The 24076-nt window shown below is 34.7% G+C and overlaps 5 protein-coding genes across 6 annotated transcripts; 3 read left to right on the forward strand and 2 right to left on the reverse strand.

Moving 5' to 3' along the window:
* The first annotated feature begins 317 nt into the window (after nt 1–317).
* Nucleotides 318–821, forward strand: LOC140821345 (ethylene-responsive transcription factor ERF106-like). Its single transcript, XM_073181822.1, has one exon. It carries the CDS (start codon nt 318–320, stop codon nt 819–821), a length of 504 nt encoding a protein of 167 aa, XP_073037923.1.
* Nucleotides 822–1417: 596 nt separating this feature from the next.
* LOC140821353 (lipid droplet phospholipase 1-like) lies at nt 1418–6045 on the reverse strand. The gene is made up of 10 exons (XM_073181833.1): nt 5702–6045; nt 5331–5398; nt 4430–4500; nt 4065–4307; nt 3388–3551; nt 3254–3309; nt 2641–2693; nt 2448–2562; nt 2234–2331; nt 1418–1670 (listed from the first exon to the last, which is right to left on the reverse strand). Exons 1-10 carry the CDS (start codon nt 5842–5844, stop codon nt 1599–1601), a joined length of 1083 nt encoding a protein of 360 aa, XP_073037934.1. The 5' UTR covers nt 5845–6045; the 3' UTR covers nt 1418–1598.
* A 1385-nt stretch (nt 6046–7430) lies between these two features.
* LOC140821347 (H/ACA ribonucleoprotein complex subunit 2-like protein) lies at nt 7431–10197 on the reverse strand. 2 transcript variants are annotated; one of them, XR_012115716.1, is made up of 5 exons: nt 9985–10197; nt 9776–9845; nt 8362–8467; nt 7562–7809; nt 7431–7529 (listed from the first exon to the last, which is right to left on the reverse strand). XR_012115716.1 is itself a non-coding variant. In XM_073181824.1 (4 exons), the coding sequence occupies exons 1-4, from the start codon at nt 10118–10120 to the stop codon at nt 7648–7650; spliced, it is 474 nt and encodes a 157-aa protein (XP_073037925.1). In that variant the 5' UTR covers nt 10121–10197; the 3' UTR covers nt 7431–7647. The 2 variants fall into 2 exon arrangements, 1 of the variants encoding a protein (XP_073037925.1); XM_073181824.1 differs by having other exon boundaries at nt 7431–7809.
* Nucleotides 10198–11444: 1247 nt separating this feature from the next.
* On the forward strand, nt 11445–12684 carry LOC140821349 (F-box protein At5g07610-like). The gene has a single exon (XM_073181827.1). It carries the CDS (start codon nt 11460–11462, stop codon nt 12651–12653), a length of 1194 nt encoding a protein of 397 aa, XP_073037928.1. The 5' UTR covers nt 11445–11459; the 3' UTR covers nt 12654–12684.
* Nucleotides 12685–20613: 7929 nt separating this feature from the next.
* Nucleotides 20614–23317, forward strand: LOC140821354 (putative kinase-like protein TMKL1). Its single transcript, XM_073181834.1, has 2 exons — nt 20614–21382; nt 22216–23317. Exons 1-2 carry the CDS (start codon nt 20872–20874, stop codon nt 22803–22805), a joined length of 1101 nt encoding a protein of 366 aa, XP_073037935.1. The 5' UTR covers nt 20614–20871; the 3' UTR covers nt 22806–23317.
* Nucleotides 23318–24076: the final 759 nt, after the last annotated feature.

Below are 24076 nucleotides of genomic sequence, written 5' to 3' on the forward strand. Positions count from 1 at the left end.
AATTTTCTCTGTATTTGTTATTTTCTAAAATGCCGTATATGGGATGAAATTTTAAATCAAGACTACCCAGCATATTAACTGACTAGACCTATATTTTATTGATATATTAAATTTTGATAGGTGCCACGATATCTACTAGTATTTATATATATAATTTAATTTAACTTAATTTAATTTGCAACATGTATCATGCAGATGGCAGAGATGTATACATGGTAAGCTGTGATGTGTATACATATATATATATATATATATATATATATATATATATATATAGTTTATATGTCGGTTGACGTTTCGTTGCCAAATTCTTGTTCATGACAACATCAGATTCCTCGTTAACGTTGGACCTCATACGCCAACACCTCCTCGGAGAATGCACTTCCGACCTGGACCAGATCGACTTCACTTCTCCTGTCCCGGAGTTGGCTTCGGGTCTAGACCAACCCGACTCCCTCATTTCTCGATATTTCAAACGCCCCTCTGATTTATTTGAGGCTGAGGCAACACCAGACAAGATAACAATATCCAGGGCGGTGGAGGAAGTCCCCGAAACCACCCCCCTTAGGCCTGTTGGAAAGAGTTACAGAGGGGTGCGGAGGCGGCCATGGGGGAAGTACGCGGCGGAGATCCGTGACCCTGCCCGGAATAGCTGTCGGGTCTGGTTGGGGACTTACGAAAATGAGATTGACGCTGCAAGGGCGTATGACAGTGCTGCGTTCAAGATGAGGGGTAGGAAAGCGATTCTTAACTTTCCGATGGAAGCCGGCAAATCTGGGCCGCCGGATAATACCGGCCAGAAGAGGAGAAAAGAAGCGTGATCAGAAATGGAGCTCAAATTACATACCTTTTTTCTTTGTTCTTGAAAAACCTCCGCCGTAGAATACCAGCCGGAAGAGGAGAAGAGAGGTGACACTTCATAAAATTTCAAATATCTAATAAGTACGATTCAGAAAATGGTAATAATATATTTTCGAGTTTATCTAAGCGACTCCAAGTTCCATTGCCAAATCGCCCGGTATGACTTTTACTTGGACCGTATATATCTACTACTTGCATATATTTAATGCTTGTGGGAATTACTGACTTGAATATAGTTTTTTTTTTTCTTCGCAAAATATGCTTGAAGAACTTGTCGATTTCAGCAAGACTTCCTCCTCAAATTATAAATAAATTTGATAGCTTTTATTCGACTTCGTCCTACTCGCCATAGGTGAAGATTTACCCAACAAACATCTCACACTGTTACTTGAATTCGGACCTGAGCCTCACCGTGGTCGGGCAAGGGATCCTTAGGCTTTAAAAGAATGTTTCTCATACACATACATGGACGACACACCAGATCAATATCAATATACATACATGTAATTTGGAAAAGGCAACAAAATGGGAAGCACCGAGAGAGATGGTTAATATTGAAGACCATATGAATTAATGGCTTGCAATACATACAGATCATGAACACAGAAAATTCTCATGATCAATTAATAAACATGATAACATCCCAGAAAGGCCAAGATCAGTACTTGTACCACTGAAATTACAAGTCATCCTTTTCGAATCCCAACTGTATAATGTACCTTCGTGTTATTGAGCTTCTATAAAAGAAAATGATCGATCAAATGTTGTACAACGTCAGCACCTTCGGAGTGCATGTACGGATCCTTGACCTGTAAATCGTAGACATGGCGAAAGTGAGTGGCAACCGGCAAGAATGAAGGCAGAACGAAGATCGCATAAAAGTGCTACAGAACTCCTAAATTGAATCAATATATGATAGCAGTTGGAAATAATGCATGGTGTCTGTGAATGTACCAAAAGTCGCAGATGATGATAAACAGTTGTTGGTTGAACAATTACACTAGTTAGAAGATGTGAAATCGAGGGAACTGAGACCAAGCACATTATGAAAGGGAAAAAAGGAAGGAGCGAAATGCAATGGAGTTGGGTTCAGATCTCAAAGCGACACAACGAGAATTTTAACTACTGACAAGATTCCGGAAAAAAATAACTGTAGGAGAGATGAATCAGCATACGGCCGTGAAATTATTGTACTCAACTTGAGCCTAGAGGAGTGCATGCTTAATTTAGCTCCTCAAGAATAAAAGGATTTAAAATTGAATGTCACTTAATTTGAATCAATATTAAATAGATATTCATATTCTATAAAAAAAATTATCTAACGAGGAAAAAAGAACTCCAAGGACGTGGAAAAAGAGAATGAGAGCAACACCTGAATAACACTATGAGCAGCGAATCTCAGTCTGCTGCTGTGGAAGCTAACATCTACTTTCTCCCATGACAGGCGGGATAGGCCATTTAATAGTTCTTCTGCATCATAGACGGCAAGAATAAGATAACTTTTAACATGACTCAAAACATAAGCTCGCCAATATACTAAAACACCAACTTACACGAACAAAGATATAATGAAGAGAGTTACAAACCTTCCAGCTCGTCCAAACCATCATCTTCTTTCGTATATTCCCGAGGCACATCACATGCTTTGCAGTGCTCCTCATACACAACATGGGGATATTTGTCATCTATGGAATCTTCCCACTGGAAAAACAAAACATGGCTCGTCAAGTGACTGGAAACAATACCAAGATCACATTTGCGTGTTAAAGAAAATACCACCTCAGGAAGTTCACTGGTGCGTCGAATTGATGAAGTTCTCCAGCCCACGATATCTAAGCATTATTTGTCAAGGAGACGAGTACATATAAATATTGAACAGTGTAATCTACACAAAGGGAGGGATGTTATCTTGTTAAATATAAGTATCACACCCATGTGGCCAAAGGTCCAAAATCCCTATAGCGGAAAGCCCCATATATTCATTCATTTGATTTCGGATGCCCTTTGTTGCTCAGTGCCCGAACAACTTATTGAATGTTATAACCCCAGTGTATAATCATAAGTTCCTTCTTACAAACGTTGAGACATGTTAAATATAAAACTATTGATTGTGTCAACTCCTATGAGCTTGAATTTTGGCCTAGGGGTTTATAATATAACATCAAGGCCAAATCATGTTTCCAATTTTCAAGAGTCACAAATTGGTGAGATCGCTTGGAGGGAATTGTTGGACCAATAATTGTTGTTCGAGCGGCTCATACATGCCTCTTGAACCTTCGTACACTGTAAAATATTTGAGTTGCTTCGTCACTAATAAAATTTTCGTACAACTATTGACCAGTGTAATCAACAAAGAAAAAAGATGATATGCAATAATCAATATCAAGGATACGATCATAGCCAACGTTTGAATATGCCACCCGGCGTCGAAAAGATCGTAAAGCAGACCTACATGAACGAGTTGAATTACTGTAAGGCACTCAATTAAAATAGGAATAACAATCTTAAACCAGATGGGAAACCTACATGAACTGACATTCTCCATTATCTTCAGTCATACGCCTTAGCAAAGGAGGCTTTCCTTCATCATCATCTGTGAGAAACAGGTGTCTGCCTGTTCTCCTGAATATCAAGTGAATGACAAGGCCAGCAACTTTCTCAAATGCAGATACACCAAAAAGGAATGGTACCTGAAATAGGAGAAGATCAGATCATGCAGAATGCATAGGGTGACACAAATAAGATTTGGGTTGCTATTCAGAATATTCCGAATCCTGGAGATGAATAGAAAAAAACTCTTAACCTTGCTCCCCATGTTTCTATATACCTTACAGATTGATCATACTTAAAGATATAACGACAAACATCCCTGTCACCCCATGTCAATTTTCGGATGTTTAATTTACTTGCCAATTTTTCAATATGCAGGGTATGTGAGCGGTGAGCCACAAATTTGTATTTCAAAGCTGAAAACAAACATGAAGAGCAAATCAATGAACTTTTCATCAGTCTAACAACTACAATGTGGTTTGATGAATAAATTTAATACAATCTATCAGCCCCTAAAATTCTTACGTGAATACGCCTGTTAGTGTCACTTGAGTCATTTGCATTACATATCCATCATCCAAAGTTTCAGCTAATATTTGGCATATTAATATTGAGCTACGGAGAATAAATGTAGCAAAAAATAAGAACTTTACCTGCTTATTACCCCTAGAACCAAGATGAGGGGTAGCTACAGTGATAAAGTTCACAGGTTCCAAATCTGCGATTAGACCCTTCGAGTCTTCTTTACATTCATTGGTGGACACTTGTTCTGTGCTACCACCTTTAGAAGGTCTGTATAATTTCCCAATAGCAAATCTGGCCACAAGCCCCCCAACAGAATGTGCAACGAATGAGATTTTCTTCAATCCAGGCTTCCTATCGATTACTTCGAGGACCTAAATGGCAGGTCGATGTATAAACCAAAGTGATGGTAGACATTCAAAATCCACAGATTACATCTATAAATACTACACGGAACAAAAGGCAGGAAAAAAATACAGCCTACAACTGAGTATACCTCCTCAGCCAGTCGCTCACCCATTACATCCACGCCATCTAGTGTTAGCATAGCCATATTTCTTTCACTGCCTACAAGTCAATGATGATCCGGTGATAAGCAGACAAACAAGACACTTTTACACAGCTGTAGAGTATAATTAGGTCTATTAGGTCTTAGCAGGCTAAATAGATGTGATTTATTCTTAATTGTTTCCTTTCGAAACTAAACTGTCTTCTGAAAAAAAAACAAAGAATTTCAATTAAAGGTTAGTTACACTTCTGTAGTTACAGAACCTATAATTGCCACCGTTGAATATGCTACAGCTAGGAGATTAGAAAACAGCTTATTTCATTATATTGCAGAATGAACAAAACAATTCCAACATAAGGAATTCTGTAGCCCATGCTCAATTGATCTTAGCAAAATGAAGGGCAGGTAAGTTTGTGGCAAAACCAGCACCCTATCTTTGCATGTTGCCTTTGGTTTGGTAACTCATAAATCATAGTGGACCAAGACTGGGAAAAAGAGGGAGCAATACAATTTTTTCATAACCCTCATATGTCCTAACCATGACTGGAGATAAAGGCTAAAATTCTGGCAAGTATCTGTGCAAAAATTCGTCTTTTTTAACAACAGTTGAAAAAAATTTAGTACGTTAATCCCATTTTGTGACAGTATAGAATGAACAACATAGGAGGATGAGGATCAGATGCCACTAAAACCACTGAGGGTGGGGAACAGATGAGGTGTTGCACTTTAAATATTAGATGAACAACCTAGGAGGATCAGATGCCACTTAAACCACTTGAGCATTTTCCTAAATATAGTCACATAAGATCAGATGAGGTGGATTCCTTTTAATTTCAGACATAGAATTCAAATCGCAAGTAGTGATTAACATACAGAATTTACCACTTACAGTGAACATAAACTTTGTCAGGAAGCAACTTCACAAATTGCTCGGCGCCATATTTCCAATCTGAGGCACTGCGATAACATATATGGAACAACCGGAGGATACATCTTGAGAAAATTAATCTTTCACGCTGAATATTCCCACCACACACACACACACAACACAACATCAACAAAAAAAAAATTAATTGGTCAAAAAATTCGGTCTTTCACACTGAATAAACCGAACTAAACAAATTTGAAAATCAAAAGAGGGAGGTGGGGGATAGCAAAACAGATAGCACGCAAACAAACTGTAAAGAATCCTAAGCTATAACGATCACCAAAGAAAAATGTGCACAAGGAAAAAAAAGAGCAAAATATACAGGAATTCACCTTCCAAGAATACCGTGGACCATAACAACAAGATGATCAGCGGCCAAAGCATCAGATTCCTTGCAAGCAAACACATCTTCCCCGCCATCCTCCTCTCCCGTCGACCACACGACACCGTCTTTCCCGACTTCAACCCTTTCCATTTTGGATTGGATCCCTCAAAGCAACTCTCAAATTCAGTATAAAAATAAGTTCACGGATATAATTTCACCAGCAAAACCAATTAAATTAAAGGTGTTGAAACTGACAAATGCCCAAATGGAGATTTTTAAAGTTATTTAATGATTGTGGAAAGTTTGATCCGAGAGTTTAACAAAAAAAAGTACGATCTGAGGAAAGAGAGGTGGCAATGGGGGGATTATTTCACCCTGCCCTGCCTGCACGGGAAGGGAACGGCCCGGATCACTCCATATGAGTGATCCGGGCCCACCACTATGTATTAAAAAAAAAAAAAAATTGAGGCCCACCACTATGTATTAAAAAAAAAAAAAATTGACTCGGATTTTTCCGAGCCATTAGATCTACCCTGCGGGCAGTGCCCGCAGGGGTAGGGTCTACTTTACCTGCAATGGGGGACAAACAACTTGGGCAAGTTTGGAGACGTGGCGTGGCGTGGCGTGGCGTCGGGGTGGCATTGCAACAACAGGAAGGGAGAGTGGCCTCGATTTTCTTATTCTTACAAACTACAAAGTGTACACGTATTTCTCGGGGTTCTAACAAATTATTTTTTAATTATGTAACATTTCGTCTAAAAAAAAACTCACTATTACCCTATTTTTTTGTGACGGGGTTAAAAATAATATAGGTGTAAATGAGTATAATCGAATTGAATATTACCAAAATTTAAGGTTTGAATAATATAATTAAAATTTAATGTTTGAATTCGACTTGAATGATGTCGTTTGAGTTCGAAACTCCAAATTTTTTTTCCTCGAAAAATAGTTGAAGTTCGGTTCAAAATCTTTAAATCTAAATAACTACTCACAAACTATTGAAAAATAATAATTTTGGCTCGAATTTTGTTCGAAAAAAGCTTATCAAGTCAAATATTTATCGAATCAGTTCAAAAAAATTATGGACCGATTCGATTTTAGAATAACTATATTTCATAATTTTAATAGATGTCCAAATTTGTCATTACCATTTTTCCTAGATGTTTAATAAATAAGGCGCAAAAAATTAAAATTATTCACTCAAAACCTCTAAAAACAAAATTCGCACTATCTCATGATCCTAGCATTGAACAAAGATTATAAATATATTCAAATTTACAAACATAAATTCCAATTACGAATAATATTTATATTCTATGTACATGTAACGTATGTGTCGATGGACTAATATAATATAAAAATGTGTAGACAATTTGGAGACAATGTCACATAGTAACCAATCTAAGGTTGATGGTGAGGTTTTTTTATAAAAAGGTGGTTCGTATCAACCTTAATGGATTATGGGGCGGTGTCCTATAGCGAAGATTGAGATAGTAGAGTAAGAGGAGAGAGATTATAATTTAATTTATAATTTCTCCAAAGAATTATATTAACTTATTTAACGAACAATAAAATCTATTGTTTGATTCTACATATTTTTGAAATTTACTTTGAATGGTACGTGCATGTATGCATGGAATTCTATATTTTTTAATAATAATTTTTAAAACAACTGAATTCCAAATTTCATTTCTGTGTCACGAGGTGTAGAGAAATCACATCACGAAAAGAAGTAATTGTCATGCGAAGAAGAAAAAAGATACATCAGAAATACTGACTGGGAAAACTCGTGCGCATAGTTGGTGAACAATTTTAACCCAACAGTCCAGTGAACACTAACTTGAATAAACTCTCTCGTCAGAAAAACTTGAGATTGATATACCAGCTAAATGAGGCTGACGGTTGAGATATTTAAACTACAGACTAACTCCAAAATGTGCGACGCCTGGAGCTTCAAAACATCGAGTTAGCCAATTCAGATACTTCTGACGCAACTTGGTCGTAGTCTCCCTTCAGTTTCTCTTGTTCCTCCTGGCCAAGTTCCCCTTTTGTAGGCTTTGTTAGTACCAGCACACAACAAGTTGGCCTCTTGGTGGCTCCGGCATTTGCAAGGTCCTAAAACAAGGTGTCAATCGTTTCCAATTCTGTCAATCAAGGTGTTTTGATGGCTGATAATGAAAATAACTGAAGCAGTACTTGATTGCCATGTTCATTGAGAAGTTTCAGATATCGAATACAGTGAAAAATATCATGCATGGAATAGAAAACAACGACAGGTAACTGTTCTTGAACAAACTTTGTCTGAAATTTGATGTATGTTGGTAAGCGTCCCCATTTGTCACAGTTTCTCATCAACCTTTTCACATGTTTGGATAAAAATTAATTCAATTCCATATTTTTCAGACAAACACCATGAGGGAACAACCAACAGATCTTTAGACTTTAACACATGCTAGTTTATTTCCACTGTATCTGCTGGACAAGCAACTTCGTGCAGGAATTGTTCGTAGAAAGAGTTTTCCACCTCCAGTTTCTTGTCAATCAAATAGTCATTTTTCCATGCAGACATCATAAACTAATTCATACATCAACTATATCCACAATTTTAATCCATATAATTCTAACATTGTAATAGGTGGTGAGGGGGAGTGAACAAGACACGCTTACTTCCTTTGATGGAACATATACGTAAGGTATATTGGCTTCTTCACATAAGATTGGAACATGGGTGATGACGTCAATAGGTGATATGTTCCCAGCTATAACACATAACCTGCCATCAATACAATTATAAAAGTAAGATAGGTATCAAGATTGTGTTAAGTCGTGTACAAGGCAAATTCTGGAAAATCCATTTTTAGATCGGGCCAACCATACAAATTTTTAACCAAAAGAGTTCATTTAAAAAGTAACAATTGGCTCTTGAGCATACTATCATCCTCCTCTTCCACACCCCCTTCCCCACCTTAAGCCAAAAACCATCTGGAAAACCAAAATGACAAATCCAGCAATGCAGATGACAGAATCCAGCTCTGCCACATCTGCATTAGGGATTAAAATAAATGTTCTAAAGATTCTAAAACCCATCGACCATCACTCAAGAAGGGTACAGATCTCTAAGGCCTAAAGTAATTTTCATTTTATCAGCTCTACGAAGCTCCAAAAATCGGCCATTTTTTCTTACCAAGTCGTCATAAAAAACTTATCTTACAAATTTCCAAAATTTTGCGCAAGAAAGGAGAAGAATTAGTTTAAATCACACAGAACAATGTAACTCAACAGCTAGTAGCTATACTCCTCCATTAATCAAGAGGTCCATTGACTAAATTGCTCAGTATGCCAAATATATTTCGTCAAAATTAACATTGCAAATCCTTTTCAAACTACAACCCTTGACACAAATCTCAAACTTCAATCCTCGTGTAAATATATTTGTCATGGTCAATGAGCCACTCAAACGGCTTTGATCTAGTTTTTAAGATCAATTATCTAATGCTTCACTTTCTTTCTTGTGTAAATTGTATGTCAACTAGCTAACTTAACCGTTCCAAAAGAAATATCAAAACATGTAAGTACTACTTATACTCATTGCTGATCACTGCCGTGATCATATTATTACATTTTTTTTTTATTAAAGACTATTTTGATATAATAATAATTTTGAGTTACAATAAAACGCTGATAAGTAATCCGCGGTGAACTAACTCCTTTGCTAACATAACCTAATCTGAACCACCGATGAAACTATTGACCTGGCAATACGAACTTCAAATCTCTAACTACATCATTTATGCATAAATGACTAAATTCTTGTAATCTCATCGTCCATGTTGCAATCCTGAATTTTACTTTTTCCCATACTTGTTCAGCTGAATCGTTTTCATCTTCACAAATTCTTCTATTCCTTTCCAACCACAAGGACCAAAAAACGCAGTGAATAATCATATGCCAGAATTCCTTCAATGTTGATGGTAATGGGCAATCCGAATCAACATATAACAAACATAAGCAAATATCAAACATACAATGGGGATGATATCAACCAAAATAGCACAACAAACTCATCATTGTATGACTATACCCTTTGTTGCCACGGCGGATACTTTTTACGACCTCCTTAACGCCTCTCTTCAAGCACTTGTGCTCCGCGGCTGAAATTTATTAATTATAAAATACACGCAAAATTTACTGATTCAATAAATAAACATAACCCAAACAGAAATAAAAATAAATCACTGACATGATTCAAACACGTGTGAAAATGTACTGTTATCAAATGTAAATGAGAACCTCTGCGGACAAGTTTGAGGGTGCGTTTGCAGAGCTTCTTGCCAGCGAGTGGTTTGGCGATGGGAGCTAGTGCCATCAGCTTCTTCTTCTCCCTCTCCTTCTGTTGCGATTTCTCCGTCTCGGTGTCGCTTCCCATTGCTCCCGTTATTGCGGAAAAGAGTGTCGCAATTTAGGGTTTATGGGATGGGTGAAGATTGGGGTTTTAGGGGAACCAGGACTAATTGAAGCTCTGGGCATGGGTCACCCCGCGTATTCTTGGCAAAAACTTGTGTGAGATGGTCTCACGAGTCATATTTGTGAGACGGATCTCTTATTTGAGTCATCCATAAAAAAGTATTATTTTTTATGCTATGAATACTACTTTTTGTGTGAATATGAGTTGGGTTGACCCGTCTCAAAAATTAAAATCCGTGAGACGGTCTAATATGAGACTCACTCCGTATTCTTTTGACACGCTGTCATATAATATTTTTCGGTCTTCTAAAAATTCGTTTAAACTTGAAGTTGGACAACAATGTCTGCTTAAGAGAAAAGCAATTAAATTTTAATTTGATTAAATTAAGTATAATTAAAACGTTTAATTAAATATGTTTAAACATAATTAATCGTATTTATTTATTTTTAAATTTTTTATTTTGAGAGTATGTTTTTTATTTTAAAATAATAAATTAGATTCATAATTTAGATGTTTATTTTTTAATTTTAATTATGATTATGCATGTCTGATAATAATTTGATAAATATTTAGAATTTTTTAATGTGGTCTAGTTATAAAAATAAAGAAAGATTGTAATTTTGAGATTTTTATGTATTTATAAATATGAGAATTAATGCATCAAACTTAAATTTATAGTATTTATGTATTATTTTATTTATTTATTGATTTAAATAATTATAATTATACTAAAAATAAAAAACGTTTTTTCACGCTTAAGCATGTGCTAATCTTGTTTAAGTTTGAAAAATTTGGAGCTCGACATTCACATTTTGGAGTGTTTCACTTTTTTTAGAACCTTGATATTTTTCAATAATTATATAATATTCAAAATAAATAAATATAAATACATAAAAACAAAACAAAAACAAAACAAAAACAAATGTTAAGTCTAAAATCAAATTATCTATTTCATTGAGTTGCTAAATACTTTTATTAAAGCTTCTTCTGCAAGAGTCTTTGCATCAATCATGAGTCAAAGGAAAAATTATTTGAGTAGGTCTCATGTGAGACCGTCTCACGGATCTCAATCTGTGAAACGGGTCAACCCTACTCATATTAACTATAAAAAGTAGTACTCTTAGCATAAAAAGCAATACTATTTCATGGATTACCCATATAAAGATCCGTCTCACAAAATTTGACCCGTGAGATCGTCTCACACAAGTTTTTGCCAAATTATTTTACGGGCGGCTTCTTCAGAAATCTTTCGATTGATTTAAAATAAGTCGTGAACCTCTAAATCAAATACACAAAAATCATGAAAACAAAAATCAAGCTATCCAAAACGACAGATGAGGCTGGATCAGCTCATATTGTTGCTTCAATCCACGATCTGTTGGTCGAAATTTTACTTCGTCTTCCCATCAAATCACTCATCGGTTTCAAACTAGTATCCAAGAAATGGCACTCTCTGATCACAAATCCTGAATTCTGTTATCTCCGGAACCCAGATCCCAATCCAGCCATCGGACTTTTCTTGCCCTGTTCTGGATTTCGGACCGACGAAAGCTTCGAATTTGTACCTTTTTCCAACCAAAAATCAAGGAACTCGCCGTTCAATAAGCTTAACTTCACCAAAGACCCTTCCGGCATCAGAATTTTGCAATCTTGCAATGGCTTGCTGCTCTGTTGCAGCTCTTGGGCCCGGGTACGTAATCTGAAATATTACGTTTACAATCCAACCACCAAGAACTTTTCCACGCTTCCAAATTTGGAACCGAGAACAGGGATTTCGAATCAAATTCGTGGGATGAGCTTGGCTTTTGATCCTACAAAGTCTCCTCATTACACAGTTGTCTGCATCCGAGGATTCGAAACCGATGAATACCGATACCAAATCGAAAGTTACTCATCCAACACAGGTCCTTGGAGAATATGCAGCGAACCCTTCACGGCAGAGGCCAATTTCGAAAATGGTGTCTATTTCAATGGCGCAATTCATTGGATCAATACGGGGATAGGAGATTCTTTATATTTCGATATTGAGAATCAGGCATTGGAGACAATGCAGATGCCGCCAATCCCGCACGGCTGGGACTGGAGAGACAATTTTTACTTCGGAGAATCTTGTGGGCACTTGTATTACATGGATATTCGTGGGTCGAATATTGGGTTCGACGTGTACGAGATGAAGAAGGATCACTCTGAGTGGTTTGTTAAGTACCAGGTCGATCTTGCACCAGTTGTTGCTGTTTATCCGGGGATGATCAGGGATGGATATGATCCTACGGACTGGTGTTACTACGCTTTCTCGATATTTTCGCTTGTTGCGGATGAGGAAGGGGGCAATTCGTTCTTGGTTTTGCAGATTCCGGGGAAAGTTTTAAGGTTCAATCTTGATTCCAAGACTTTTGAAATGTTGCATGAGTTCGAGGGTGCTGAGGTTGAAGATTGCTTGAGGTTTTCTGGTACAAATGGATTTCAATACATGGAATCTCTATGTTGTGTTTAGATATACGCTGAATTCAATTTGTGTTATCCACGCTCCGTTTCACGTATAAAATTTGTTCATAAAATATGACATGCATATAATTTACATTACTAATTATTTGTTGTATTTTAAATGACTCCATCGTGGGATCGCGATATTTGTGTAATAACATATTTGAATGCATACAATGTGATTTAAGTTCGAAATCAGTTGATCATCAATTGGTTTAATCAATTTATTTGATCAAGCACATCTAGGTTTTTCGGAGGAGTAGACGGTCTCACGAATATTTATCTATGAGACGGATCAACCTTACCGATATTCACAATAAAAAGTAATACTCTTAGGGGGCGTTTGGTTTGGGTGATTGGGTGGGTTTATGATTTATAAACCCACCTAATCAAGCATTTGATACGATTTTTATTTAATCAAGTCAATCCCTCTTATGAATGATTAGGTTATATTAAGTAGGTTAAAATAATACATCCTCACCCCCTAGGATTATTTATCTCACTCTTAATCCATCTGTTTTTCCAATTTTACACATCTCTTAAATCCAAACTCACTACCACTTCCTTCCACCGACCGCCCACCGCCGACGTCAATCGTCGACCGCCGCCGCCGCTGACCGCCGACGCCACTTCCGGCCGACAGCCGCCTCCGATTCCGGCCGACCGCCGCCGCCGATTCCGGTCGGTCGCCACCGTCGATTCCGGTCGACCACCTCCGGCCGTCGGAGCACCTCCCTTGCCGGGCCGTCGCCGGACCACCGCCGGCCGTCGCCGGAGTAAAGAAAAAAATAAAGAAAAAGGCAATTTCGTCATTTCATCAAAAAATTCAAAATTATCCCATTTTTAAAAATCATACCAAACATAATACTATTTTACATAATATATTACATTTCTATCACAATCATTTTTTTAATCATTTACATAATAATCATTAGTTTATCCTATCTTTCTAACCAAATGTAGCCTTAGTACAAAAAACAATACTTTTTCATGGATGATCCTACTAATAGATCTGTCTCACAAGTTTTCACATTTTCGGAGTTGTACTTTCGGGATTACTTGTTTTTTGATTAACAATTTGGAAATATATCTTGTAGATAAAAATCCTCCAACATCAAATACTAATGGCACAGAAGAATTTTCAGGAAATAAAAAAAGATATGGTATTGAAAATGGGATAAAAAAAATATTTTGAGTGGGTCGTTTAAAATTTAGCTTCTAAAGTTTTGAATAACAATATTTAATATTGTATGATGATGAAAACAATCGAATTCATCGAATTGTATCAAATACATTATTAGAGTAGAGTATTCGCATAACAAACTCGGGGGCTCAATTGCGTGGTATAGACTAACGAGTAGGCTTCCGTAGATATTTTTTCATAAATTGAATCTGATAAAAAATATATCTCATAAAATTAATTCACGATACCGAGTTTTTGTCTGAACTAATTAAAACATGGGCATCGATGTATGATGAAAGTTGTTGGATTCATGTAATAAAAGGGTTTCTGCATTTAGTTTTCCATGTGGATATGTCAAATTGTTATGGGCTCTTGGGACCCAAATTATTAACTCTCTGTTAGTTTATTAATTTATTTTTTTTTGTGGGGGCCTCTTATATATATAAACACAATAGAAGGGCCACGAATTTTGAGCCAATAAATTGGACTGACTGTATCAAAATCACGTCATATATTGAATACAAAATATAATGATATAATGATTGTAAATATCGTTGTAACGATATATTGCGTGTATTTCTGACATTATTCATAAAAAAATTACGACAGTATTCTTAAAACCTAATTTTAATGGTTTACTATTGTTTTAAAACATCAATAACAAGTAATAAATACATGTGCTACAGCAGAACTAAGTGATGAAATTATACAAAATTCCATAATGAGGTTGAGGTATCTTAATAAGTGCAATCCTTTACATTTCATGAATTGTGTGTGTGTGTTAATAAAAGTGGCTACACACAATTTATTTGGGAGTTGTCCTGCTTTATTATTTGTTGTTCTTGGTAGTTATCATTTATCCATGATGTCCTTAATAATAGTGAGTTGGTTTGTGTGGGGTCTTTAGCTCCTTATCGTTATTACAACACAATCAGATTAAAATTAGTTGATTACAGCAGAAAACGAGTTTAAATTTTTCTTTAGAATGAGCCCAAATCATTTTATTTAAATACTAAAAATAGTATTTCATCTCACATTATAAACATGTCCACACGTAATCAAAGACAATCATATACAAACAACTCCTATCTTCGGGACATGCTCCGGTATATAGATACATATACATATATACTAAGAAACAAAACATAAAACCTCATCCCAAACTGTGACTTCCTCCAGAAGTACCCTCTTCGGCTTCCTGATATCCTGGAGTACTTGCCATTGTCTACAGACAAAGACAACAACAGCCCCCCTTGGTAGTGAGCAAAGCTCTGTATGGAACAACCATCATATATACCACAAGTATCTAAACAATGATATATGGTATGCAATGCATGTATGTCGTGGAGTTATCAGGTAATATGCACATCCACTGAGTACATGTCAGAATAAAACGAATCGCTATCAAATCAATGATCGAGCTGGCACACCGGCCTCAATAAGGGATACATGTATGATAGCGTCGACGAAGCGTCATGAAATCACAAATCTCAAATCAATCGTCGGGGCCACAAATGTCTATGTTTTAAGGGTCATGTAATACCAAACATAGCATTGTGTTCACAAACCTCAGAATCCAATCAAATCATATCAGGATATCTAAGGATCACAGCTCAACGTGCATGTCATGTATCGATGTATGCATCAAACGATGTGTGTTAACAAAACATTTATTTTATACATCGATATTCAAATCACAATGTCATGCATGCCATATAGCTCAACAAATAAGGCATATAGACACATATTCTCAATCCAATCAGTCAAACATATATCATATAATATAGATACTTGTCGTATGTTACCCGGTCGCAACATACATCGATTCTTCGTTCCAGTTGATGTAGCCTGAAGATATCGGTATAATACTTTATCTACATCAATAACATACACATTCCAATCAATAACATAATCTAAAATCATTAATATGAGTTTCAAATATCATTTAAAACTTCAAAAATTCATATCAAATCCAATTCAGTACATAATTCAATTCCGACTTCGAATACGAGTTTCTTGTCGGTTATTCTACTACATATAGGAATTTCAACTTCAAATACATGATATTCCAGCACTTTGATATTTAGAGCTGCTGGAACCAGAAGAAATTTAGCTCAGTCAGAAGCCCTCGACGCAACGATCAAAAATATATAATTTGTTCCGCGTTTGGACAGCGTTTCGAAGTCGATTCAGACGAAGGAAATCGATTTCCTCTCAATTCTCTCGAACCTACGGTAAGGAATGAAAGAAAGAAATGAACGAAAATTTTATTCTTATCCCCACCGCTTCGGCGCTCGGGCGGTAGAATTCTCGGGCCCGAGCGCGAGATGTTCTGCCCCCGAGTTGTATTTGTGTCGCGCTCGAGCGGTCAAAAGTTATTACTCGGGAACGGAACTTTCTGCTCGAACACAAATTTCATATCTTCTGGCGCTTGGGCGGTCATTTTCTACCGTCCGGGCGCCACACGTTCTATACAAATATTGATTTTTGTACTATATTGGCTTCCGGCTTTTCCACTCGAGCTCTTACAACGTCAATTCATATCCAATACTTATTTTCTCATTTTCAGTGTCAAGATATACATCCTATACATAATCACATAACAATTTCACGAATTATCGATAATCAACATAAGATTTATGATAATACGATACACGGTCCTTACAGTTTATGTCACATCGAGAGTATTTCTCTCTCCATTTGAATATCATTAGATCATATAGATCTCCCACATTTTTTAAGAAAGTTCATATATATATTTCTGACTTTAGACATATTTTAATTATTGTGTCTTTCCAATATTAGGATTATTGGAAATTAAACATGACGCTGATATTTAATATATTTTAACAGAGTTTTTTTTTTTTTTTTTTTTGAAATTCTAATCTAGGGGTGGGGGAAGGATAGAATTCTTGCCGTTTTCATGAGGAGTACAAGTGAGAATCAATGAGCCCCTGCCTTAATCTCATATATTTTAACAGAATTGAAGATATGGTATGTCTGTCTCTTGCATGTGCTCATTACCAACCAAATTATATTACTAAATTTTAGTTTTGAAAAATTCAGGAATTCCCATTATTCTTAAAATTCATTGGCGACTTGTAAGTAACATTTTTAAAATTCATAATATGAAAAATATGTACACATTTCCAATTAAAAATATTTTTAAATTTATATATAAATTTATTATTAATAATAATATTTAATAAAATAAAATAAGAAAATAACGAGTACACAAACTCAAATTGAGAGCCTGTCCAAACAAAAGACACTTTCTCTATATGCAAGGATAATTTTTTTGGCCAAAAATTTGTTTCACTTTTTGCTCCAAATGACACGTGGGGTAAGGGATTGCATTTTTTGGTATGTGCAAATAAAGTGAGAAAAAAGTCTACCTATTATTTGTGTCATTAATTTAATCAGACGTAATAATTGTCTCTGTTACGATAGCATTCGAAATTTGAAACTTGATTAGAGTTACAGTGCTATCACAAATTATATTTTTTAATAAAACGACAAACATTAGATGCTACCAATTGTTTCTCACGAATTTTTGAAATTTAATGACTTAATTTTAATTTGCCAAATGATTGAGACATTTTGTCACGTTGTTTACGGATAATAACAACTAACTAGCAGAAAAAGTAAGACGTGAAAGGAAGATATATATTTAATTGTTAAAATAAAATTTAATAATACAATTTTTGTAAGCGGTATAAAAATTGATGTTGGCTAAAATAATTAAATAAATAATAAATACAAATGAAGTTGCGGAAAAAATTAAAAATGTGAAAATCATAATATAAATCTATTATGATATTTTTCATTTTTAAAAATATTTTTAAGATTAATTTTGGAATTTTGATCGTTTATATATATAAAATTTGACAAATTATGGAGAAACTAAATTGATATTTGAATTGTTGAAAAAGAATAATAAATAAAAATGTGTTGAAATTTAAAAAAAAACGAAAAACAAAAGTTTGATATTATTACAACATAAGGTAAAGTTGGAAGAAACAGTTGACATCCTTCGTAGATGATAACTATCATGTCCTATATATATATATATATATATATATATATATAAACATAAGGATGTATTTACTAATGGCTAAATGCACATGCGATGAATGTTATTTTTCTAAAAATGTGAAAATCATAATATAAATCTATTATGATATTTTTCATTTTTAAAAATATTTTTAAGATTAATTTTGGAATTTTGATCGTTTATATATATAAAATTTGACAAATTATGGAGAAACTAAATTGATATTTGAATTGTTGAAAAAAAATAATAAATAAAAATGTGTTGAAATTTAAAAAAAAAACGAAAAACAAAAGTTTGATATTATTACCACATAAGGTAAAGTTGGAAGAAACAGTTGACGTCCTTCGTAGATGATAACTATCATGTCCTATATATATATATATATATATATATATATATTATATATATATATATATATATATATATATATATATATATATAAACATGAGGATGTATTTACTAATGGCTAAATGCACATGCGATGAATGTTATTTTTCTAAAAAAATATATTAAACTTTAACAAAATTAGTTAAATATTTAAGTCGTTGGTGATCTGTGTTTTTTACTCATTGCACTTTTAATTTACTTTTTCTGATAAAAGTTAAATCAATTAGAAGTTATATATATATATATATATTTATTATATTATTAAATGTGAGGACATGATAATAATTACCTAGAGAGGACATCAATTTTTTTTCCAGTTTTATCCTTATATGATACTAATATTACACTTTCGTTTTTTTATAAAAAAAATTCAAGACAAAACTTTTATTTTTAATTCCAACCATTTAAATATCAATTTAGTCTCTCTATAATTTGTCAAATTTCACTTTAATATTTCGATAATGAAAAAAAAGATTGTACACACACGTAACGCATGTGCAGAGTAAGTTAGTTAGTTAGTTAGTTCTTGCTTTCTTCCCCCATATGGTGCTAATTTTTGGTTATTTTTAAATTTTATAGATGGAGCATTAATTGATTGATTCTAGCCAATTATGAAACATGCAAACATTTGTAGTAATTAAATGCAATATGAAGAATCTTTCATATAAAGTAAACATGAACAAATAAGTCATTGTTATTAAAAATAAATATTTATTTTCAGAATCATACATTTATGTTCACTTAAAAACATGGATATATTGGAGAAGGACATGGTTACTTTTTTCTTCGCCAGAAATTGAGAGACACTTAATGAATCCGGACCACGTGCTTAATCTTCTTTATCCCCCTAAGTTTTGGAACATAATTTATAATTCCGTATTCTTTAATTTCTTACAAAATAAATACACTCAACTATTTTTATTTTATCTAAATAAGACTCAATTTTATTTAATTGATCCAACCATTTTGTATTACAGAAAAGATGGAATAAGCACTCTTGCAAATTTGACTATTTATAGATGGAGTAGGTCTTATGTGAGACCGTCTCACAGATCATAATCTGTGAGACGGGTCAACCATATCCATATTCACAATAACAAGTAATACTTTTAGCATAAAAAGTAATATTTTTGCATGGGTGACCCAAATAAGAGATCCGTCTCACAGATACGACCCGTGAGACCGTCTCACACAAGTTTTTGCCTTATAGATGATACGTTTTCAATGATACAAAAATCTTGTGAGAGGGTCTAATGAGTAAATTTTATGAGATAGATGTTTTATTTGGATCACTCAAGAAAAAATATTATTGTTATGTCAAAAGTATTACTTTTATTGTAAATATAGACATAGTTGACGTGTCTCACAAATAAATATTTATGAGATCATCTCACAAGAACCCTATACTTCCAACGAGGAAACGGTTAGAATAATTCTCGAGTTATCATTTTTATGCGCACAATTTTATTTTATTTTTTACATTTGGGGATTGATAATTTTTCTAAATAATCTAATCAGTGCTCGCACAAGTGATATATGAACCAAAACCAGTGTTCTTGAGCGGAGCTTGAAGCTCGACAAAAAAGCAACCCTTTGAAGAAAAGCGAAAAAAGCGGTTAAACTGTAGTTGACCAAATTAAGTGTAATTAAGACGTTTAATTAAGTGTGCTTAAACATAATTCATATCATCTATTTATTTTTAAATTTTTTTATTTTGAAGATATGTCTTTTGTTTTAAAATAATAAATTAGGTTTATAATTTGATGTTTATTTTTAAATTTTAATTTTGATTAAGCATGTTTGATAATGGTTTGATAAATATTTAGTATTTTGTAATGTGGTCTAGTTGCAAAAACAAATAAAGATTGTAATTTTAAGATTTTTATGTTTTTATAAATATGAGAATTAATGCATCATACTTAAATTTATCATATTTATGTATTATTTTATGTATTTATTGGTTTGAGATAATTACAATTATACTAAATATAAAAAACGTTTTTTCACGCTTAAACCTACGATAATCTCGTTTAAACTTTAAAAGCTTAGAACTCGACATCCGCGCTTCGGAGCGCTTGACGCATTTTAGAACCTTGACCGAGACTACTTATATTACCCTAGATATCGTTTAGATATATATATATATATATATATACATATATATAACATTGTTATATGACCTGTCTCACGGATAAAAATCAATGATGGAGTTGATAAACAACGAATATAGGAACAACTTTCGCATATAACATGTCTCACGGATAAAAATTAACGAGATCTGCTCAATAAATAAATGAGAAAACGAGTGGGGGGAGTTGATGAACAGCGAATATAGGAACAACTTTCGCTGGATAAATAATCCCATATATTGGTAGTCTCTCTCTCTTCCCCCACCCACTCACACACGTACGCACGAACAATATGAGGAGGATTTAAACAATTTCTTGGGATTACCTCGGATTTCACTTTCACATTTTGAATTTCAGATTCCAACACCAGTTCGAGATCTTGGGGCATTCATATTTTTCGTAGAAACACCATAAAGCTCCTATCTTGACCCCCAAAAAAGATCTCCAGAAGAACCATCGCCGTTCTCATGAGAAAATGGAACATAAGCTTAAGTTGATCTTAATCATAGGACTAGCGTCACTAACTTTCTTCACAATTCTTGTTTTCGCTATCATTTGTAGGAGGAGGAGGAGGAGGAAGAAGAAGAGAAAAGAAATAAGTGGTACAAGAGATATAGAAGCAGCTTTTGATTGTAAAGAAGTAGATGGGGTGGCGAATACAGAGGATTTGATTAAGTTTCAAGGTGGGAAAGATCTAATTGTACAGGAAATTCTTGATGCCCCTGGTGAGGTTATAGGAAAATCTAGTTATGGGACTCTGTACCGGGCTAGTTTGGTCAATTCAAATACGCCCACATTGCTGCTCAGATTCTTGAGGCCTACTTGTACTCTGAGGATGAAAGATGTTGTACCGATTGTTGAGTTTTTGGGGTCTGTTAGGCATCCGAATTTGGTACCTTTGAATGCATTTTATGCAGGGTCCAGAGGGGAGAAATTGATGGTTCATCCATTTTTTGGTTCTGGAAATTTGGCTCAATTTATCAGAGGTAAAATTCTGGAAATTTGGCCCATTTTGCGTAAAATTATTCTGGTTAATGCTTCATGAATATGGTGATAGATTGTGGATCTATCGGGTTGTGCGTGATTCTGAAATATCTGTGTTTGATTTCTGGGTTCAGTTTATGAAATGCCATGAGTAATTGATTTTACCTTTAAAAGCAAATTTCTTCAAAAGAGAAATTTATCGTATTTGTTTACTCTTACATTGCTTAAAAGGGTTTTCTAGTGGTTTTACTTTGAAGAAATGAAAATAATGTCAGTATTCATTGATATGGACTCATGGTTAGAGGCAACCGGATGTTTAAAAGAGAAGTATAGCTTGAAAGAACAAAGATTTGTTTTGAGGGACGAATATCATGCTCGCATCGGAATTTTCTGTATTTGATATTGGTTTAGATGTTTCTTAATTTTTTGTGTCGAAGCATATGTAGGATGATTGGCATGGTCCTCAGTTACTCACTGATTCAAGGTTAATTCTTTCTAATTTGTCAAGTGAGCAAGATTCTATTTTCATTAGCTATCCGCTAACGGCATTTATAGCTATCGAAATTCATTTTCAACTGATTTGAATTTATCTGATGTTAGTTTTAGCTGTTGGAACATTGATAAGTAGAGAAGACTGCTGAGTAGTTCTGGTGGAAGTAGTTTATATTTTTCTCTGTCTCCATATTTTCTACCCTTGCACGTGTTTATAACGTTTCGAGATTCTTAGCTCATTATTAGTGTGTGATTGCTTCTTTTTTCATTTTTTCCTTTTCTTGCTTCCCATATTTTCAACATACTTGACTTTGGTGTACTAATAACTGCCGAACATGGGCAGATAGTAACGGCGAGGCTCACAAATGGCCCATCATAAGCAAAATCGCCATAGGGATTGCTAGAGGGATTCATCATCTTCATACGTCTTCTGAAAAGGCCATTATCCATGGAAACCTCAAGTCAAAGAATATACTATTGGATAGCCATTACCGGCCATACATTTCGGATTTTGGCCTATACAATCTTTTGAATCCAACTGCTGCTCGGCAAATGCTTGAAGCTTCTGCATTTCAGGGGTATAAAGCCCCCGAGTTGATTAAAATGAAAGATGTCTGCCAAGAGAGCGATGTATACAGTTTTGGGGTCATACTTCTCGAGTTACTGACTGGAAAGGAACCGGTGGATGATAACCCTAACCCTGATCAAGACTTTTATTTACCGAGTGCTATGAGAAGTGCCATTCTTGATGACCGTATCATGGAGTTGTATCATCCTGACTTTCTTCTTGGCCTAAGCAATGATCAAAGGGTAGTTGTCGAACATTGTATTCTTGGGTTTTTTCAACTCGCAATGTCTTGTTGTTCGCCCTCGCGTCTCCTCCGACCGGACATAAAGGAAGTCCTCAACAAGCTAGAAGAAATCTTGCAGTAAGCACCCAGCAATGTTGGTTCTGTCCGTGAAACATTTTATTTGGTCGTGGTTTTGACTGATCCGATGATCATTGATACAATTTCAGTTCAGATCTTCTGTTCTACTTATTGTCTTACATTTGTTTCATGTACATGGATGAATGGCAAATATCTCGAAAATAAATTAAGAATTATTTTACTAATGTGTCATTCATCTATGTACATGAAAAGTGAATGAAGTACGGTTGTAGAATCAGATGATTAGAACGCGATCAAAGATAGTTCGAGCCGATTTGGATTCTTGGAAAGTGACTTGGATTGAGTTTAGCATGAAGACTTGGCAAAGGCAAGGTTGTCATTAAGATGGAGATCCTGTTACTAAAACAGTTCAGATTTTTACCTGTCTTCATGTATTAGACATACAAATTTAGTCTTAAATTAGTTCGAGTCAGATATATTTTGATCAGAATTGATATGTTATTTGATGAATTAGGGAAAAACACAGTAATTCTTACAAAACTTATGAGATATTAGAATCTTGGTTCCATCAATGAATGATTTAGCACACACCTATTTTCCAGTTATAGCACCATAGAATCTTCACCATAATCTTGATCTTATTAATACTTATTCGGAAGTGTCACACAGTACCAACTAAACCAACCAAAAACGTGTTTTGAATACTTAGTCAATAGAGCAACTTAGTTTCAATACTTAGTCAACAGCATTAGTTAGCAAAGGTATAAAAGCTTGATACACTTTGTACAAAAAACACTTTTTTCTTTTGATCAATAAAATACGTTGGAGAACAGTTACAATGCGATCCATTTCATATGTACATTAACATGGTATCAGAGCCCGAGTTTCACCGTTATATGTTGGACTACCTATAATTAGGCCACCCGTTCTGTCCATAATTGGGTCATTTGTAAATTCCACGCTCCAGATGTTCATTCCTGAGCGTGAGAGGTGTGTGTTTGCCCATAGTTGAGACACTCAATCTGTCCATAATTGGGTCAATTGTAAACTTCACGCTCCAGATGTTCATTTCTGGGCGTGAGGGGGGTGTGTTAGTTGTCCCACATTGGTAGGATAAAATACTTGGGAGTTATATAAATGGTCTTGGACAATTCTCCCCCCTTGAGCTAGCTTTTGGGGTTGAGTTAGGTCCAAGTTCCAATCTTAACATAATAATTCACTTTTCATTAAGCGCCAAGCTGCCCTTATTACCATTCTATTAGTTTATGTCGATGACATCGTTATATCAGGGAATGATTACATTTCTATTGAAGC

Source organism: Primulina eburnea, unplaced genomic scaffold (genome assembly GCF_022965805.1).
Source record: "Primulina eburnea isolate SZY01 unplaced genomic scaffold, ASM2296580v1 ctg536_ERROPOS2741112+, whole genome shotgun sequence".
Lineage (NCBI taxonomy): Eukaryota > Viridiplantae > Streptophyta > Magnoliopsida > Lamiales > Gesneriaceae > Primulina > Primulina eburnea.

What these genes read in the sequence shown, in the direction of transcription:
- LOC140821347 (XM_073181824.1), bottom strand. Translation starts at nt 10,120, where the DNA reads ATGGGAAGCGACACCGAGACGGAGAAATCGCAACAGAAGGAGAGGGAG. An exon ending in ATCCGCCGTGGCAACAAAGG is followed by an intron (nt 8,468 to 9,775) that starts GTATAGTCATAC and finishes TATTGATGGCAG; the next exon opens with GTTATGTGTTATAGCTGGGA. An exon ending in TATATGTTCCATCAAAGGAA is followed by an intron (nt 7,810 to 8,361) that starts GTAAGCGTGTCT and finishes ACCTTGTTTTAG; the next exon opens with GACCTTGCAAATGCCGGAGC.
- LOC140821349 (XM_073181827.1), top strand. Translation starts at nt 11,460, where the DNA reads ATGAAAACAAAAATCAAGCTATCCAAAACGACAGATGAGGCTGGATCA.
- LOC140821345 (XM_073181822.1), top strand. Translation starts at nt 318, where the DNA reads ATGACAACATCAGATTCCTCGTTAACGTTGGACCTCATACGCCAACAC.
- LOC140821354 (XM_073181834.1), top strand. Translation starts at nt 20,872, where the DNA reads ATGGAACATAAGCTTAAGTTGATCTTAATCATAGGACTAGCGTCACTA. An exon ending in TTTGGCTCAATTTATCAGAG is followed by an intron (nt 21,383 to 22,215) that starts GTAAAATTCTGG and finishes GAACATGGGCAG; the next exon opens with ATAGTAACGGCGAGGCTCAC.
- LOC140821353 (XM_073181833.1), bottom strand. Translation starts at nt 5,844, where the DNA reads ATGGAAAGGGTTGAAGTCGGGAAAGACGGTGTCGTGTGGTCGACGGGA. An exon ending in GTCCACGGTATTCTTGGAAG is followed by an intron (nt 5,399 to 5,701) that starts GTGAATTCCTGT and finishes ATGTTATCGCAG; the next exon opens with TGCCTCAGATTGGAAATATG. An exon ending in CTGCTCATAGTGTTATTCAG is followed by an intron (nt 1,671 to 2,233) that starts GTGTTGCTCTCA and finishes TACGATTTACAG; the next exon opens with GTCAAGGATCCGTACATGCA.